Source organism: Cynocephalus volans, chromosome 3 (assembly GCF_027409185.1).
Source record: "Cynocephalus volans isolate mCynVol1 chromosome 3, mCynVol1.pri, whole genome shotgun sequence".
NCBI lineage: Eukaryota > Metazoa > Chordata > Mammalia > Dermoptera > Cynocephalidae > Cynocephalus > Cynocephalus volans.
Window position 1 is genome coordinate 7,231,876 of NC_084462.1, and position 13,194 is coordinate 7,245,069.

Below are 13,194 nucleotides of genomic sequence, written 5' to 3' on the forward strand. Positions count from 1 at the left end.
ATTTATTGAAACTAATGAAAACAATGATACATCATACCAAAACCTGTGGGATACTGCAAAAGCAGTATTGAGGGGGAAATTTATTGCATTAATCGCTCACTTCAGAAGAATGGAAAGATGGCAAGTGAACAACCTAACACTTCACCTTAAAGAACTAGAAAAACAAGAACAATCCAAACCTAAAGTTAGCAGACGGAAAGAAATCATTAAGATCAGAGCAGAACTAAATGAAATTGAAAACCAAAAAACAATTCAAAAGATCAACGAATCAAAAAGTTGGTTTTTTGAAAAGATAAATAAAATTGACAAACCATTAGCATGGCTAACAAAAAAAAGAAGAGAGAAGACTCAAATAACAAAAATTAGAAATGAAAATGGTGATATTACGACTGATTCATCTGAAATACAAGGAATCATTCGAGACTACTATAAACAACTATACGCCAACAAATTTGAAAATCTGGAGGAAATGGATAAATTTCTGGACACACACAAGCTCCCAAAACTGAACCATGAAGACGTAGAAAATTTGAACAGACCAATAACAATAAAGGAGATTGAAGCTGTTATCAGAAGGCTCCCAACAAAGAAAAGCCCAGGACCAGATGGATTCACAGCAGAATTTTACCAAACATTCAAACAGGAATTGACACCAATTCTTTACAAACTATTCCAAAAGATTGAAACAGATGCAAATCTCCCAAACTCATTCTATGAAGCAAACATCATCCTGATACCAAAACCAGGTAAAGATATAACCAAAAAAGAAAACTACAGGCCGATATCCTTGATGAATATAGATGCAAAAATCCTCACTAAAATACTAGCAAACAGAATACAGCAACACATACGAAAAATTATTCATCACGATCAAGTGGGATTCATCCCAGGGATGCAAGGTTGGTTCAACATACGCAAATCAATAAATGTGATACACCATATTAATAAAGTCAAACACAAGGACCATATGATCATCTCTATAGATGCTGAAAAAGCATTTGATAAAACTCAGCACTCATTCTTGACAAAGACCCTCTATAAGTTAGGTATAGAGGGAAAGTATCTCAACATAATTAAAGCCATATATGCCAGACCCACTGCCAATATCATCCTGAATGGGGAAAAGCTGAAAGCTTTTCCTTTAAGAACAGGAACTAGACAAGGATGCCCACTCTCACCACTCCTATTCAACATAGTGTTGGAAGTACTAGCCAGAGCAATCAGAGAAGAGAAGGAAATAAAGGGCATCCAGATTGGAAAAGATGAAGTCAAACTGTCCCTGTTTGCAGATGACATGATCCTATATATCGAACAGGCTAAAACCTCTACAAAAAAACTACTGGAATTGATAAATGATTTCAGCACAGTAGCAGGATACAAAATCCACACACAAAAATCAGTAGCATTTCTTTTCTCCAATAGTGAACATGCAGAATGAGAAATCAAGAAAGCCTGCCCATTTACAATAGCCACCAAAAAAATAAAATACTTAGGAATTGAGTTAACCAAGGAGGTGAAAAATCTCTATAATGAGAACTACAAACCTCTGCTGAGAGAAATTAGAGAGGATACAAGAAGATGGAAAGATATCCCATGCTCTTGGACTGGAAGAATCAACATAGTGAAAATGTCCATACTACCCAAAGTGATATACAAATTCAATGCAATCCCAATCAAAATTCCAAAGACATTTTTCTCAGAAATGGAAAAAAACTATCCAGTCATTTATATGGAACAATAAAAGACCACGCATAGCCAAAGCAATGCTGAGCAAAAAAAATAAAGCTGGAGGCATAACACTACCTGACTTTAAGCTATACTACAAAGCTATAATAACCAAAACAGTATGGTACTGGCATAAAAACAGACACACTGACCAATGGAATAGAATAGAGAATCCAGAAATCAACCCACACACTTACTGCCATCTGATCTTTGACAAAGGCACCAAGCCTATTCACTGGGGAAGGGACTGCCTCTTCAGCAAATGGTGCTGGGATAACTGGATATCGATATGCAGGAGAATGAAACTAGATCCATACCTCTCACCGTATACTAAAATCAACTCAAAATGGATTAAGGATTTAAATATACACTCTGAAACAATAAAACTTCTTAAAGAAAACATAGGAGAAACACTTCAGGAAATAGGACTGGACACAGACTTCATGAACACGACCCCAAAAGCACGGGCAACCAAAGGAAAAATAAACAAATAGGATTATATCAAACTAAAAAGCTTCTGCACAGCAAAAGAAACAATTAACAGAGTTAAAAGACAACCAACAGAGTGGGAGAAAATATTTGCAAAATATACATCTGACAAAGGATTAATATCCAGAATATACAAGGAACTCATACAACTTTACAAGAAGAAAACAAGCAACCCAATTAAAAAATGGGCAAAAGAGCTAAGCAGGCATTTCTCTAAGGAAGATATACAAATGGCCAACAGACATATGAAAAAATGCTCAACATCACTCAGCATCTGGGAAATGCAAATCAAAACCACACTGAGATACCATCTAACCCCAGTTAGGATGGCTAAAATCCAAAAGACTGTGAACGATAAATGCTGGCGAGGTTGCGGAGAAAAAGGAACTCTCATACATTGTTGGTGGGACTGCAAAATGGTGCAGCCTCTATGGAAATGGTATGGAGGTTCCTCAAACAATTGCAGATAGATCTACCATACGACCCAGCTATCCCCCTGTTGGAAATATACCCAGAGGAATGGAAATCATCAAGTCGAAGGTATACCTGTTCCCCAATGTTCATCGCAGCACTCTTTACAATAGCCAAGAGTTGGAACCAACCCAAATGTCCATCATCAGATGAGTGGATATGGAAAATGTGGTACATCTACACAATGGAATACTACTCAGCTATAAAAACGAATGAAATACTGCCATTTGCAACAACATGGATGGCCCTGGAGAGAATTATATTAAGTGAAACAAGTCAGGCACAGAAAGAGAAATACCACATGTTCTCACTTATTGGTGGGAGGTAAAAATTAACATATAAATTCACACACACACACACACACACACACACACACAAAACCGGGGGGGGGGGGGGAGAAGATATAACAACCACAATTACTTGAAGTTGATACGACAAGCAAACAGAAAGGACATTGTTGGGGGGAAGGGGGGGAGGGAGAAGGGAGGGAGGTTTTGGTGATGGGGAGCAATAATCAGCCACAATGTATATCGACAAAATAAAATTTAAAAAAAATTTAAAAACATAAAACACTTTTTGGGTATTATCCATTTAATCCTACAACAATCCTATGGAGTGAGTATTATCAGTGAGCCCATTTTACAATGAAGGAAACCGAGGTTTGAGGAAGGTCACTTTGTGAATGTCCCAGTGAGTCAGTGTCAGCCAGCACTGGGATTCCAATCCAGGTCTTCTGGCTTGGAAACCTTAACCACGGAGAGCGCCTGTCACTCATCCGGAGTCCTGAGAAGATCCCGAGGGAAGCTACAGCGCATGGCAAAGCCTGGAGGGCTGGGGGGCTCTGGGAAGGGCCAGTCCAACCTCAGGGACCCCAGCTTCTCCCCCGCCCCTCTCCGGAAGGTCTTCTCGCGTTGCAGGTGTCCACGTCTAGGTGTCCTGGGGCCAGACGCCACCAGGGGCACGGCTCCAGCTGCGCCAGTCCAAAGTGATCAGCGCGCCCAGGGAGATGAGGACCAGGCCGGCCAGCCCCAGGCGGACGAGATTCCCCCGCGTATAGTCCAAGGAGGCGGAGTCTGCGGGGCGGAGCCGGGAGAAGAACAGCAGAGAGAGGCCGTCAGAGCCGGATCCCAAGCCTCGGCCCCGCCCCCCAGCCTCGAATCCCGCCGCGTGGAGTTGGGGACCCAATTCCTGAGTCTCCCAGTCGAGGGGGAGAGAGTCGATGGGAGAAGGAGGCCTCGATTTCTGTGTCTGAGAGAGGAGGCTGAGCCAGAACTCCCGAATCTGACGGAGGGGAGGAATGGGGACCTGGACTCCTGGGTCCGAGGGAGGAGGGGCTGGGGACCTGGACCCCTGTGTCTGAGGGAGGAGGGGCTGGGGACCTGGACTCCTGTGTCTGAGGGAGGAGGGGCTGGGGACCTGGACCCCTGTGTCTAAGGGAGGAGGGGCTGGGGACCTGGACCCCTGGGTCCGAGGGAGGAGGGGCTGGGGACCTGGACCCCTGGGTCCGAGGGAGGAGGGGAGGAATGGGGACCTGGACCCCTGGGTCTGAGGGAGGAGGGGCTGGGGACCTGGACCCCTGGGTCTGAGGGAGGAGGGGCTGGGGACCTGGACCCCTGGGTCCTAAGGAGGAGGGGCTGGGGACCTGGGCTCCTGGGTCCTAAGGAGGAGGGGGCTGGGGACCTGGACCCCTGGGTCTGAGGGAGGAGGGGCTGGGGACCTGGACCCCTGGGTCTGAGGGAGGAGGGGCTGGGGACCTGGACCCCTGTGTCCGAGGGAGGAGGGGCTGGGGACCTGGACCCCTGTGTCCGAGGGAGGAGGGGCTGGGGACCTGGACCCCTGTGTCCGAGGGAGGCGGGGCTGGGGACCCGGACTCCTGGGTCCGAGGGAGGAGGGGGCTGGGGACCCAGACTCTTGTGTCCGAGGGAGGAGGGGCTGGGGACCCGGACCCCTGTGTCCGAGGGAGGAGGGGCTGGGGACCCGGACCCCTGTGTCCGAGGGAGGCGGGGCTGGGGACCCGGACTCCTGGGTCCGAGGGAGGAGGGGGCTGGGGACCCAGACCCCTGTGTCTGAGGGAGGAGGGGGCTGGGGACCCGGACCCCTGTGTCCGAGGGAGGAGGGGCTGGGGACCCGGACCCCTGTGTCCGAGGGAGGAGGGGGCTGGGGACCCGGACTCCTGGGTCCGAGGGAGGAGGGGGCTGGGGACCCGGACTCCTGGGTCCGAGGGAGGAGGGGGCTGGGGACCCAGACCCCTGTGTCTGAGGGAGGAGGGGGCTGGGGACCCGGACCCCTGTGTCCGAGGGAGGAGGGGCTGGGGACCCGGACCCCTGTGTCCGAGGGAGGAGGGCTTGGGACCCGGACCCCTGTGTCCGAGGGAGGAGGGGCTGGGGTCCGACCGACCGTAGGGACCCCTCACCTTCGGAGCTTATGACCAGCGGCTCGCTGCGCTGCGACAGCACGTAGGGGGCGGAGGGCGTGTGGTAGTAGCAGCTGTAGGTGCCGGGAGCGCGGGCGCCGAGCAGCGGGAAGTCGACCCAGCGCAGCGCGGAGTCGCGGTGCTGCAGCGGAGCCGCCAAGTCCACCCGGTACAGCGCGAAGCTCATGCCCCGCACGCGGCCGGCGCAGCGCAGGCTCACGTTGGCGCCGGTCGCCACCACCGGCCCAGGCAACGCCACCAGCGACGGCCGCGGCAACTGGTCTGTGCGGCAGGATAGGTGCGGGGACCTGAGCGCCACGCGCCGCGTGCGCTCCCCGGCGCTCGCTTGCTCTCCCCTCCCTCCTTTCTCTCTTCGTCCCTGCCTCTCACCTTTCTTTTTCTCTGTCTCCTTTGTTCCAACCAGTGTCGCTGTTATCTCCCTCGGTTTCTGTCTCCGTGTCCGTCTCTGTGCCTTTGTGCGTCTGTGTCCCCATCTCTTCCTGTGTCTCTGTCTCCACGCTGCCTTCCTCTGCACCACCGCCTCCCTCCCCTTATATGTCGCTTTTTCCCTCTGTGTCTGTGACTCACTAAGTTCTCTGTGTCTGTCTCTGTCTCTCGTGCGTGTTTCACTCCTTCCCCCGCCCTCCCGTCTCAGATGCGGTGCCTCTGATTTTTCTTCTCTTTTCGTGTCTTTCCCAGGGTTTCTCAACCTCCGCACTAGTGACATTTTGGATAATTCTGGAGAAATACTTGTCATATGGCGGTTCTCTCCTGTGTGTTACACGATGTTGAACAGTATCCCTGGCATCTACCCACTAGATGCTAATAGTACTCCCTCTCCTAGTTGTCACAACCAAAAATGTCTCTACACATTGACAAAGATCACCTGGAATGCACAATTGCCCCTGGTTAAGAACCACCTCTGTTTCTCTGGATCGATCCCTCTGTCTGTCTCTCTCTATATAGTTTGTTGTTGTTTTCTGTACGTCATCGTATAAGCCTGCCTCTGTCTTTCTCTCTCCCTGTATCTCCCTCTCTTCTCTCCATGTGTCTGTGAGTCTGTCAGTCTACCTACGAAGCTCTGTCTAGGTATCCCTGCATCTCTCTTCCTGCTCTCTGTGTGTCTGTCTCTGTGAATCTATCTGCATGAAATATCTTCAGCTCTGCAGATGCCTCTCTATCTCATTGCCTCTCTCCCTCTCTCTCTGTCCCTCTTCTCCCCTCACTTATACCATCCCTGTGCCCCTTCTCCTCCCCTGCCCCCAGCACCTCACCTGTCACCAGCAGTTCTAGGGCATCGCTGGGCTGAGACCAGACACCTGGCCCCCAGTCTGGTCTCCGGTAGCAGCAACAGTAACTGCCACTCTGGGCTGGAGTCACCTCCTCCAGGAAGAACTCTGCCAGTTCCGAGGACACATCCCGAAAGAGCATGGGGGCAATCTCTCCAAGCTTGAAGAGTGCAAATCTCCAGGCGGGCTGAGGTGCCCGGCACCTCAAGGTCACATTGACCCCAGGGGTCACGACTGCAGCTGGCTGAGCCCCCAGCCATGGCTTGGGGTATAAAGCTGGGGGAACTGAATAAATGGGGCTGCCTGGGTCCTTGGGCCTCCTGGGTGCCCAAGGGGAAGTTGGGGAAGGGGGAAAACCACCCTGGATGATTACTGCCCCTTTCTCAGACTCAGTTCCCTGTTCATAAAACAGGGGAGGGTCTGGACTCCAGTCAAGGGTTGTCAGAACTAACTGAAAATTAGAAGAGCAGGGCATAAACTTCTGAGCTTTACTCCACAGTTTCTCAACATAGTTTCAAAGGGTCAGGTCCTAGAATTCTAATTTTAAATAGCTGTCCAGAATATTTGCAACATATTTAACATATCTCAATAGTTGTCAAAACATGCTGTCAATTTGAGAAAAAAAAAAAAAAATGTTGGTTCCCTACCTCACAACATTCCCCAAAACAAATTCCAGATTTTGTTGTTTCTTTTTTGGTAGCCAGCCTGTATAGGGATCCAAATCTGTGACCTTGGTGTTATAACAAAAATTCTAGATTAATTAAGGACCTGTGTGTGTGTGTGTGTTTAACTATAAAAGTACTAGGAAAAAAATAGGAAAATATATTTGTCTTGGAGTAAGGAGGCTTCTTTAAATATAAAATGGGCCTTGTAACAACAAGGTCAAGGGTTTGGTTCCCCATGCTGGCCAGCTGCCAAAAAAAAAAAAAAAAAAGGAAAACAAAAAATTCATAAGAGACAAGATAATAAATCTGACCTCTTCAAAAGTTTTAATACCAGCCAGCTCCCCCTCCCAAAAATATCTATTTTTAAAATTATGTATGCTAAAAGACACACAAATGAAGCTAAAAGGCAAGTAACAGTACTGGCAGAAATCACTTATTTATAAATCACATAGATTAAGAGTATAGAAAGAAATCCTAGGACCAATCCAATGAAAGTTGGGCAAAACATCAGTAGACAATTCACAAAAGAGGAAGTCCAATTGACCAAAACACATTTGGAGGGGGAAAAGTTGTTCAACCTTAGTACTAATCATTAAAAAACAAAAATAAAACGACGCTAAGACATTTTGCCTATCAGGTTAACCAAAATTAAAACAATGGTTAATATTCAGTTTGGGTGACTATGTAATGAAACAGGCACTCAGGAGTGATTAAGTGCCCCTTTTGAGAAGGCAATTTGTCAGTTTCTATCAAGGTAATGCGAAGGACATAACCAATGATCCAATAATTCCACTGCTCCACCCTAGACTAATGCACAAGGAACTCATACAGGAGTGGCTCTTTGCAGCATTGATTGTTGAGAGTGAAAAATTGGAAACAACCTAAATATACATCAAAAGAATGGTCAAACAAACTAGAATCCAGCCATGCAATGGCAAATGCTAGTCATGGTTTAAAAAAAACAGGTAGAGCTAGTTATAGTGACATGGAACTATCTTCAAGAAAGATTGTGAGAAGTGAGAAATGTAAGATGCAGAACAGTTGAATCACAAGATATTCTTTGCTTTGGAAAGAAAAAAGGAAGTATATAAATACATATATGTGTGTGTGAATGCATGGAAATTTTTTGTAAGGATTCAGAAGATTATTTAAGGAAAATGGGGAAGAGGAAGAGGGAGGCTGTTATATGACCTTTGGTAATGACTGAATTTTTAAAACCATGAATATATATTAGCTTTATCGTTTAAAAAAACTAATTTAAGGGCTGGCCGGTTAGCTGAGTTGGTAAGAATGCAGTGTTATAACACCAAGGTCAAGGGTTCGGATCCCCATACCAGCCAGTCACCACCCTCCTCCCCCCAAAACACAAAAACTAATTCATTTAAAACTAATTTAAATGAATTACTAGCTAAGGTATTATGGTTCCCTGGATGGTTCTTATTTGAAATTGCGGTGTTGTGGTAGGAGGTTTGAGAGAAAGAATTCTCACCCATCAGAAAACTGAGAAAGAAACCCAGAGCTATCTCAAGGTGGAGGAGTCTACTTTTGTGGAAAGGGGTTTCCAAATGGAGGAACTTGAAGGAATAATTGCAATTGCAGGAGATCCTGTTTTTTGAGCCCTATGTCAAACTCTGAGCAAAGGTTTTTACATGTTTTTTATTAAATCCTCACAACATTTTGCAGAGGAGGAAATGGAGTCTTAGCAAGGTGTGGTATATTCAAGGTCATATGAGGTGTGTTCAAAAAGTTCATGGGAAAATTCATATTACCTTTCAATTCCATTTTTCCATAAACTTTTTGAAGTGCCCTTGTATAATGAATAAGATGGTGAGACTGGGGTTCTAGCTTAGAGCTCTTTAGCTCCAAAGTTCATGGTCTTCACTACTTGCCTACAGTGGTCACTAAGGGAGGAAGGAAGCAAAAAAGGAAAGAAGAAAGGGAGGGAAGGAAGGAAGGAATGAAAGAAAGAAAGGAAAGAGGAAGGGAAATAAGGAAATCTGGAGTGAGGTTGGGCACCAAAATAAAATATGAGAAGCTGGAAAAAGAATGGTTGGGGGATGCTACTCACCAGATGGAGGAATTTTGGCACGACACAGTGGCCCTGTGGAAGGTTGAGGGGGCAAATTCTTTTCAAAGCCCTTTGTGGCTACCAGTCCTATCTCATTGGGAGCCTGGGAATCTAAATCCCCAACCCCTTTCTTCTGTGAAATAAGAATCCTACTCCTCCTTCCTCCTCTCTCAGTGGACAGAAATCCAGACTCTCCACCTGCTCAAGAAGCCAGAAGTCTGAACCCAACTCCATCTTGCCTCTACAACCAAGAGTTCAAGCCCTTGAGCTCCACATTTCCAGAGGACAATAACCTGAGCTCACAGTTTCTCCTCCCTGGGATTCAGGAGTCTGGGTCCCCAGTCCCTTCCTCCCTCAGGACCCAGAAGCTCTGCTCCCAGCCCTTCCTTTTCCAGGGACTCAGAGTCCAAACTTCCATCTCCCTCCCACATCACAGTCTAAGAGTCTACACTTCCTGTCCCCAGGAGTTCAGGCCTCTACCCTCCTCCTGCCTCAAGATCAAAAGAATTCTGCCCCCAACTCCATCTTCTTCCAAGAATCTACCTTCTCTTGCTTTAGGACCTGAGAGTCTAGGCCCCAGTCTGGGCCCCTTATTCTGACCAAGATTTCAGAACCCCCCAGCTAGTGCAGTCTGGTCCCCCTACAGGGTGTCTGGGTCCCCAGAGCCTCTTTCTCTGCACCCCCACCCCCCAGCCCAGCCAGAGACCCAGGGAGAAGGGGGTGGCGGGTGCAGCTCACAGAGGGTCAGCAGACGAAGGATCAGCACCAGGGCCATGGTTTGCGGTTCTCTGCCGGAACTGGAGTCAGGGTTCAGCTGTGTCCTCCTCTCCCAAGAAATGAGGCAATATCAGAAAGCCAGAGCCAGAGCCCTGTTCAGGGAAGGGAGGAGTGAGGTGGGGCCCCTGGGTGACTGTGTCACAGCCTCATGGTGCTGTGGAAAAAGTTGGGAGAGGGGACAGTCATAACTTCTTGTGTTCATTAATTCAATTGAAGCAAAAGTACCTTTTATGTGTCAGACCATTGCTGCGTGATGCTGGGGGCACAGAGAAGACTGACCCCCTTACTGTCCTCAATCTGTTCCCAGTCTGACTGAAAGACAGACCTGAATCAGGTCAATTAAAAAAAAAAAAAAAGATCTGAGATACAATGGTGGTAACATACAGCACTGTGAGAGCCCACATAAGACTCCTAACCCATCTGGAATGAGAGCTAGCGTTTACAGGACGAGCTTATTTTGAGCTGCGAAATGGTAGGTCAGTCATTTCTCTTCTCCCGTCTCAGTTTCTCCATCCGTAAAATGGGCTTTTATAAATAAAGTATAAAATAAACACCATTTTATCTCGTTCTAGGTGGGTCGCAGCAAGAGGACTTACTCCTCCAAAGCGACTTCTGGGTTGAGGGAGAAAGGAGAGCTCGCGCAGGTTTACAAAGAGAGGCTAGCTGAAGCACTGCCTCCTTTCCCGCCGCGGCCTCGGTCTTTACTTCCGTACCAGTGCGCACGCGCGGACTTAGAACGGAGCCTCGCACGCAGGGACCACAACTCCCAGAGTGCTCCGCGTCCCCGCCGCCGCCGAGACCAAGATGGCCGCGAGTAAGTGTAGGCGCCTCGGATCCTTTGGGCTCGGGTAGTTCCGGGAACCCCCGGGCAGTCCTAGGACTAAGGCAGGACGGAGCTCCTGGGTAGGAGATGGGGTCCGTCCCGGAGGGAGACTCAGAAATCATGAAGGGGCTGTCCGGGGGGGGAGTGGCACAAGAGGGTTAGAGGTCACCGGGGGCAGCGTCTGCAAGGGTGACCCTCCTCTCCCACCCCTCCAGGACTCGCCGCCTTCCTCAAGAATGCTTGGGCCAAGGAGCCGGTGTTGGTCGCGTCTTTCACCATAGGGACCCTCGGTGCGTGAGTGCCCCGGGCGCGAACGGGCATCATCCCCACACCAACATTCCATCACCCCTACCATCGTTCCATCTTGTACCCCCAGGGTCCCATCGTCGCCCTCCACGTTCTGGGCCTCCACCAGTGTGCCAACATCCTCAGAGCGTCCCCTTTCCTACCCGTATTCCCAACATTATAAATAACCCACTATCAGCACCCCCATCCTTGCCCACCTCATGCACGTCTACCCAAGACCTCCATAATTCCTCTAAGGAGAGGTTCTCAACCCTGGTTGTGCATTAAAAGCACCTGAATGCTAAAAAATAATAATAATGTCCGGATTCTTCCTCCTTTCATTGTCTCTTCCCCCTTCAGTTGTGAATTGAGTTGGCTGGGTGGGAGGTGAGGCTGGGGAATCTGTATCATGTGAAAATCCACCATGATTCTAATGTGCCTTCCTGATTGAGAACCTCTGCTCTGGAACAGTGTTACTCAATCTTTAGTGTGCATTGGAGTCCCTTGGGGGGGAGGGAGGGGTCTTGTTAGAATGCCAGTTCTGATTTAATAGGTCTGAGATGGGACCTGGGGTTCTGCATTTCTAACAAGTTCCCAGGTCACAGACTAGGTAAGGTTCTAGAACACTTGTCCAATATGGCAGCCACTAACCACGTGTGGCCTGTGAGCACGTCAAGTGTGGCTGGTACAAATTGAGATGGTTGGTACAAGACACTCCATATTTCAAAGACTTAGTGTGATAGAAGGTGTGTAAGATATCTCAACAATTTTTGTTGATTATATGTTGAAATGGTAATGTTTTGGATATACCGGGTTAAATACGTTTTTAAAAATTAACTTTATCTGTATCTTTTAACTATTTATTTATTTATTGGTGGCCTGTACAGGAATCCAAATTAACTTTATTTTTAATATGGCTAATAGAAAATGTAAAATTACATCGGTGGCTCTTATCTTTCTATGAGACAGCACTGGCCTGGGACATTCCGTTTGTACACCCTACCCCACCCCCCAGGACTCCTGGCTCCCACCCTCGATGGGAGGGAGCTTACCAGTGACTGTTCTTTGTACGACTTTCTGTCCTCCAGTTTGTAACAGTTCATGATAACTCTGGAACATTCCTAAACACTCCCCCAGGATGCTCCATGACCAACCCCTCTTGCTCCCTCCTCTCTACCCTCTAGATGTACCCGTGAGTGCTGGGCTTCAACTTATCCCCACAAAAGTTTTAAACGCTTCTACCCATAAATGGGGATTCGAGGGTACCAAGGGGCGAAGGGTCTTCCTGGAGGTGTTGGCCCTCCCTGCTCCCCTACCCCCATACAGTTGACACGCCTCTCCCCCCCACCCCCCTAGCTTCTGCTCTTTTCCCCTCCCTCCTAGAGCCACCTTCTCCTGGGCCTTACCCCAGTGTCTCTCCACAGCTATCATTCTGCCCCCACTCAGCCCCTACACCAAGTATGCTGTCATGATCAACGAAGCCACTCCCTACAACTACCCAGGTAAGTGGGAGCCTGAACAGAGCTGCTGGGATAGGGCCAGTCTCCCTGTGCTGGGGGAGGGATCGTTGTGGGCAGGTCTTTCCTAAGCAGGGATCAGAGATTCAGCAGTGCCATCTAGACTCTTTCCCGGTCGAGTTTTTTTTTTTTTTTTAAAATTTAGATATAATTCACATACTGTTCTGTTTTTGTGCTTTGAGTTTCTCTTATCTTTCCAGATTTCTTTCCCTCTCTGGGTTCCCATCTCTCTTGCTTTCTGGGTCTCCATCTTTCCAGGTCTGTTTTTCCATCTCTGTTGGATATCTCTGTCTCAGTCTCTGTCTCTCTCTGTCATTTTCTATGTCTCTAGCTCTGTATCTCCCTGGTTCTCTGACCCTTACTCTCCTTTCTCATCTCTCCTCTGGAGTCCTGTTTCCCTCTCTGAATATAAACTGATAGACCAGCTCTTCTCTACAGGGCCCTGGAGATCTTCTGGTCTCAGTGGCCCACCCTCCTGTCCTGCAGTGCCCCTCCGAGATGATGGGAATATGCCCGATGTGCCTAGCCATCCCCAGGATCCCCAGGGACCCAGCTTGGAATGGCTGAAGAAACTGTGAGCATCTCCATTGACAGGAAGGAGGACCCCTCCTCTGCAGCCCCCAATAAAAATGTGAAAAGCCCAGAATCTGAATGTGTATGTGATTAGAGGTG

General features: G+C 48.2%; 2 protein-coding genes across 3 annotated transcripts; one reads left to right on the plus strand and one right to left on the minus strand.

Annotated features, from left to right (window-relative positions):
- Nucleotides 1-3,612: 3,612 nt before the first annotated feature.
- OSCAR (osteoclast associated Ig-like receptor) lies at nucleotides 3,613-9,895 on the minus strand. Its single transcript, XM_063088842.1, has 5 exons — nucleotides 9,859-9,895; nucleotides 9,121-9,153; nucleotides 6,373-6,672; nucleotides 5,099-5,380; nucleotides 3,613-3,758 (listed from the first exon to the last, which is right to left on the minus strand). The coding sequence occupies exons 1-5, from the start codon at nucleotides 9,893-9,895 to the stop codon at nucleotides 3,613-3,615; spliced, it is 798 nt and encodes a 265-aa protein (XP_062944912.1).
- Nucleotides 9,896-10,662: 767 nt separating this feature from the next.
- On the plus strand, nucleotides 10,663-13,168 carry NDUFA3 (NADH:ubiquinone oxidoreductase subunit A3). 2 transcript variants are annotated; one of them, XM_063088762.1, is made up of 5 exons: nucleotides 10,663-10,711; nucleotides 10,936-11,010; nucleotides 12,430-12,507; nucleotides 12,723-12,780; nucleotides 13,009-13,065. In XM_063088762.1, exons 1-5 carry the CDS (start codon nucleotides 10,702-10,704, stop codon nucleotides 13,022-13,024), a joined length of 237 nt encoding a protein of 78 aa, XP_062944832.1. In that variant the 5' UTR covers nucleotides 10,663-10,701; the 3' UTR covers nucleotides 13,025-13,065. The 2 variants fall into 2 exon arrangements, with proteins under 2 accessions (XP_062944832.1, XP_062944831.1); XM_063088761.1 differs by lacking the exon at nucleotides 12,723-12,780 and having other exon boundaries at nucleotides 13,009-13,168.
- Nucleotides 13,169-13,194: the final 26 nt, after the last annotated feature.

Excerpts from the sequence above, each read along its gene's own strand:
- NDUFA3 (XM_063088761.1), top strand. Across the intron at positions 11,011-12,429 it reads TTTCACCATAGGGACCCTCG|CTATCATTCTGCCCCCACTC; the intron begins GTGCGTGAGTGC and ends GTCTCTCCACAG. Across the intron at positions 12,508-13,008 it reads CACTCCCTACAACTACCCAG|TGCCCCTCCGAGATGATGGG; the intron begins GTAAGTGGGAGC and ends CCTGTCCTGCAG.
- OSCAR (XM_063088842.1), bottom strand. The coding sequence starts at position 9,895 with ATGGCCCTGGTGCTGATCCTTCGTCTGCTGACCCTCT. Across the intron at positions 9,154-9,858 it reads CCTTCGTCTGCTGACCCTCT|GGCCACTGTGTCGTGCCAAA; the intron begins GTGAGCTGCACC and ends AACCTTCCACAG. Across the intron at positions 5,381-6,372 it reads CCTAGAACTGCTGGTGACAG|ACCAGTTGCCGCGGCCGTCG; the intron begins GTGAGGTGCTGG and ends CCTGCCGCACAG.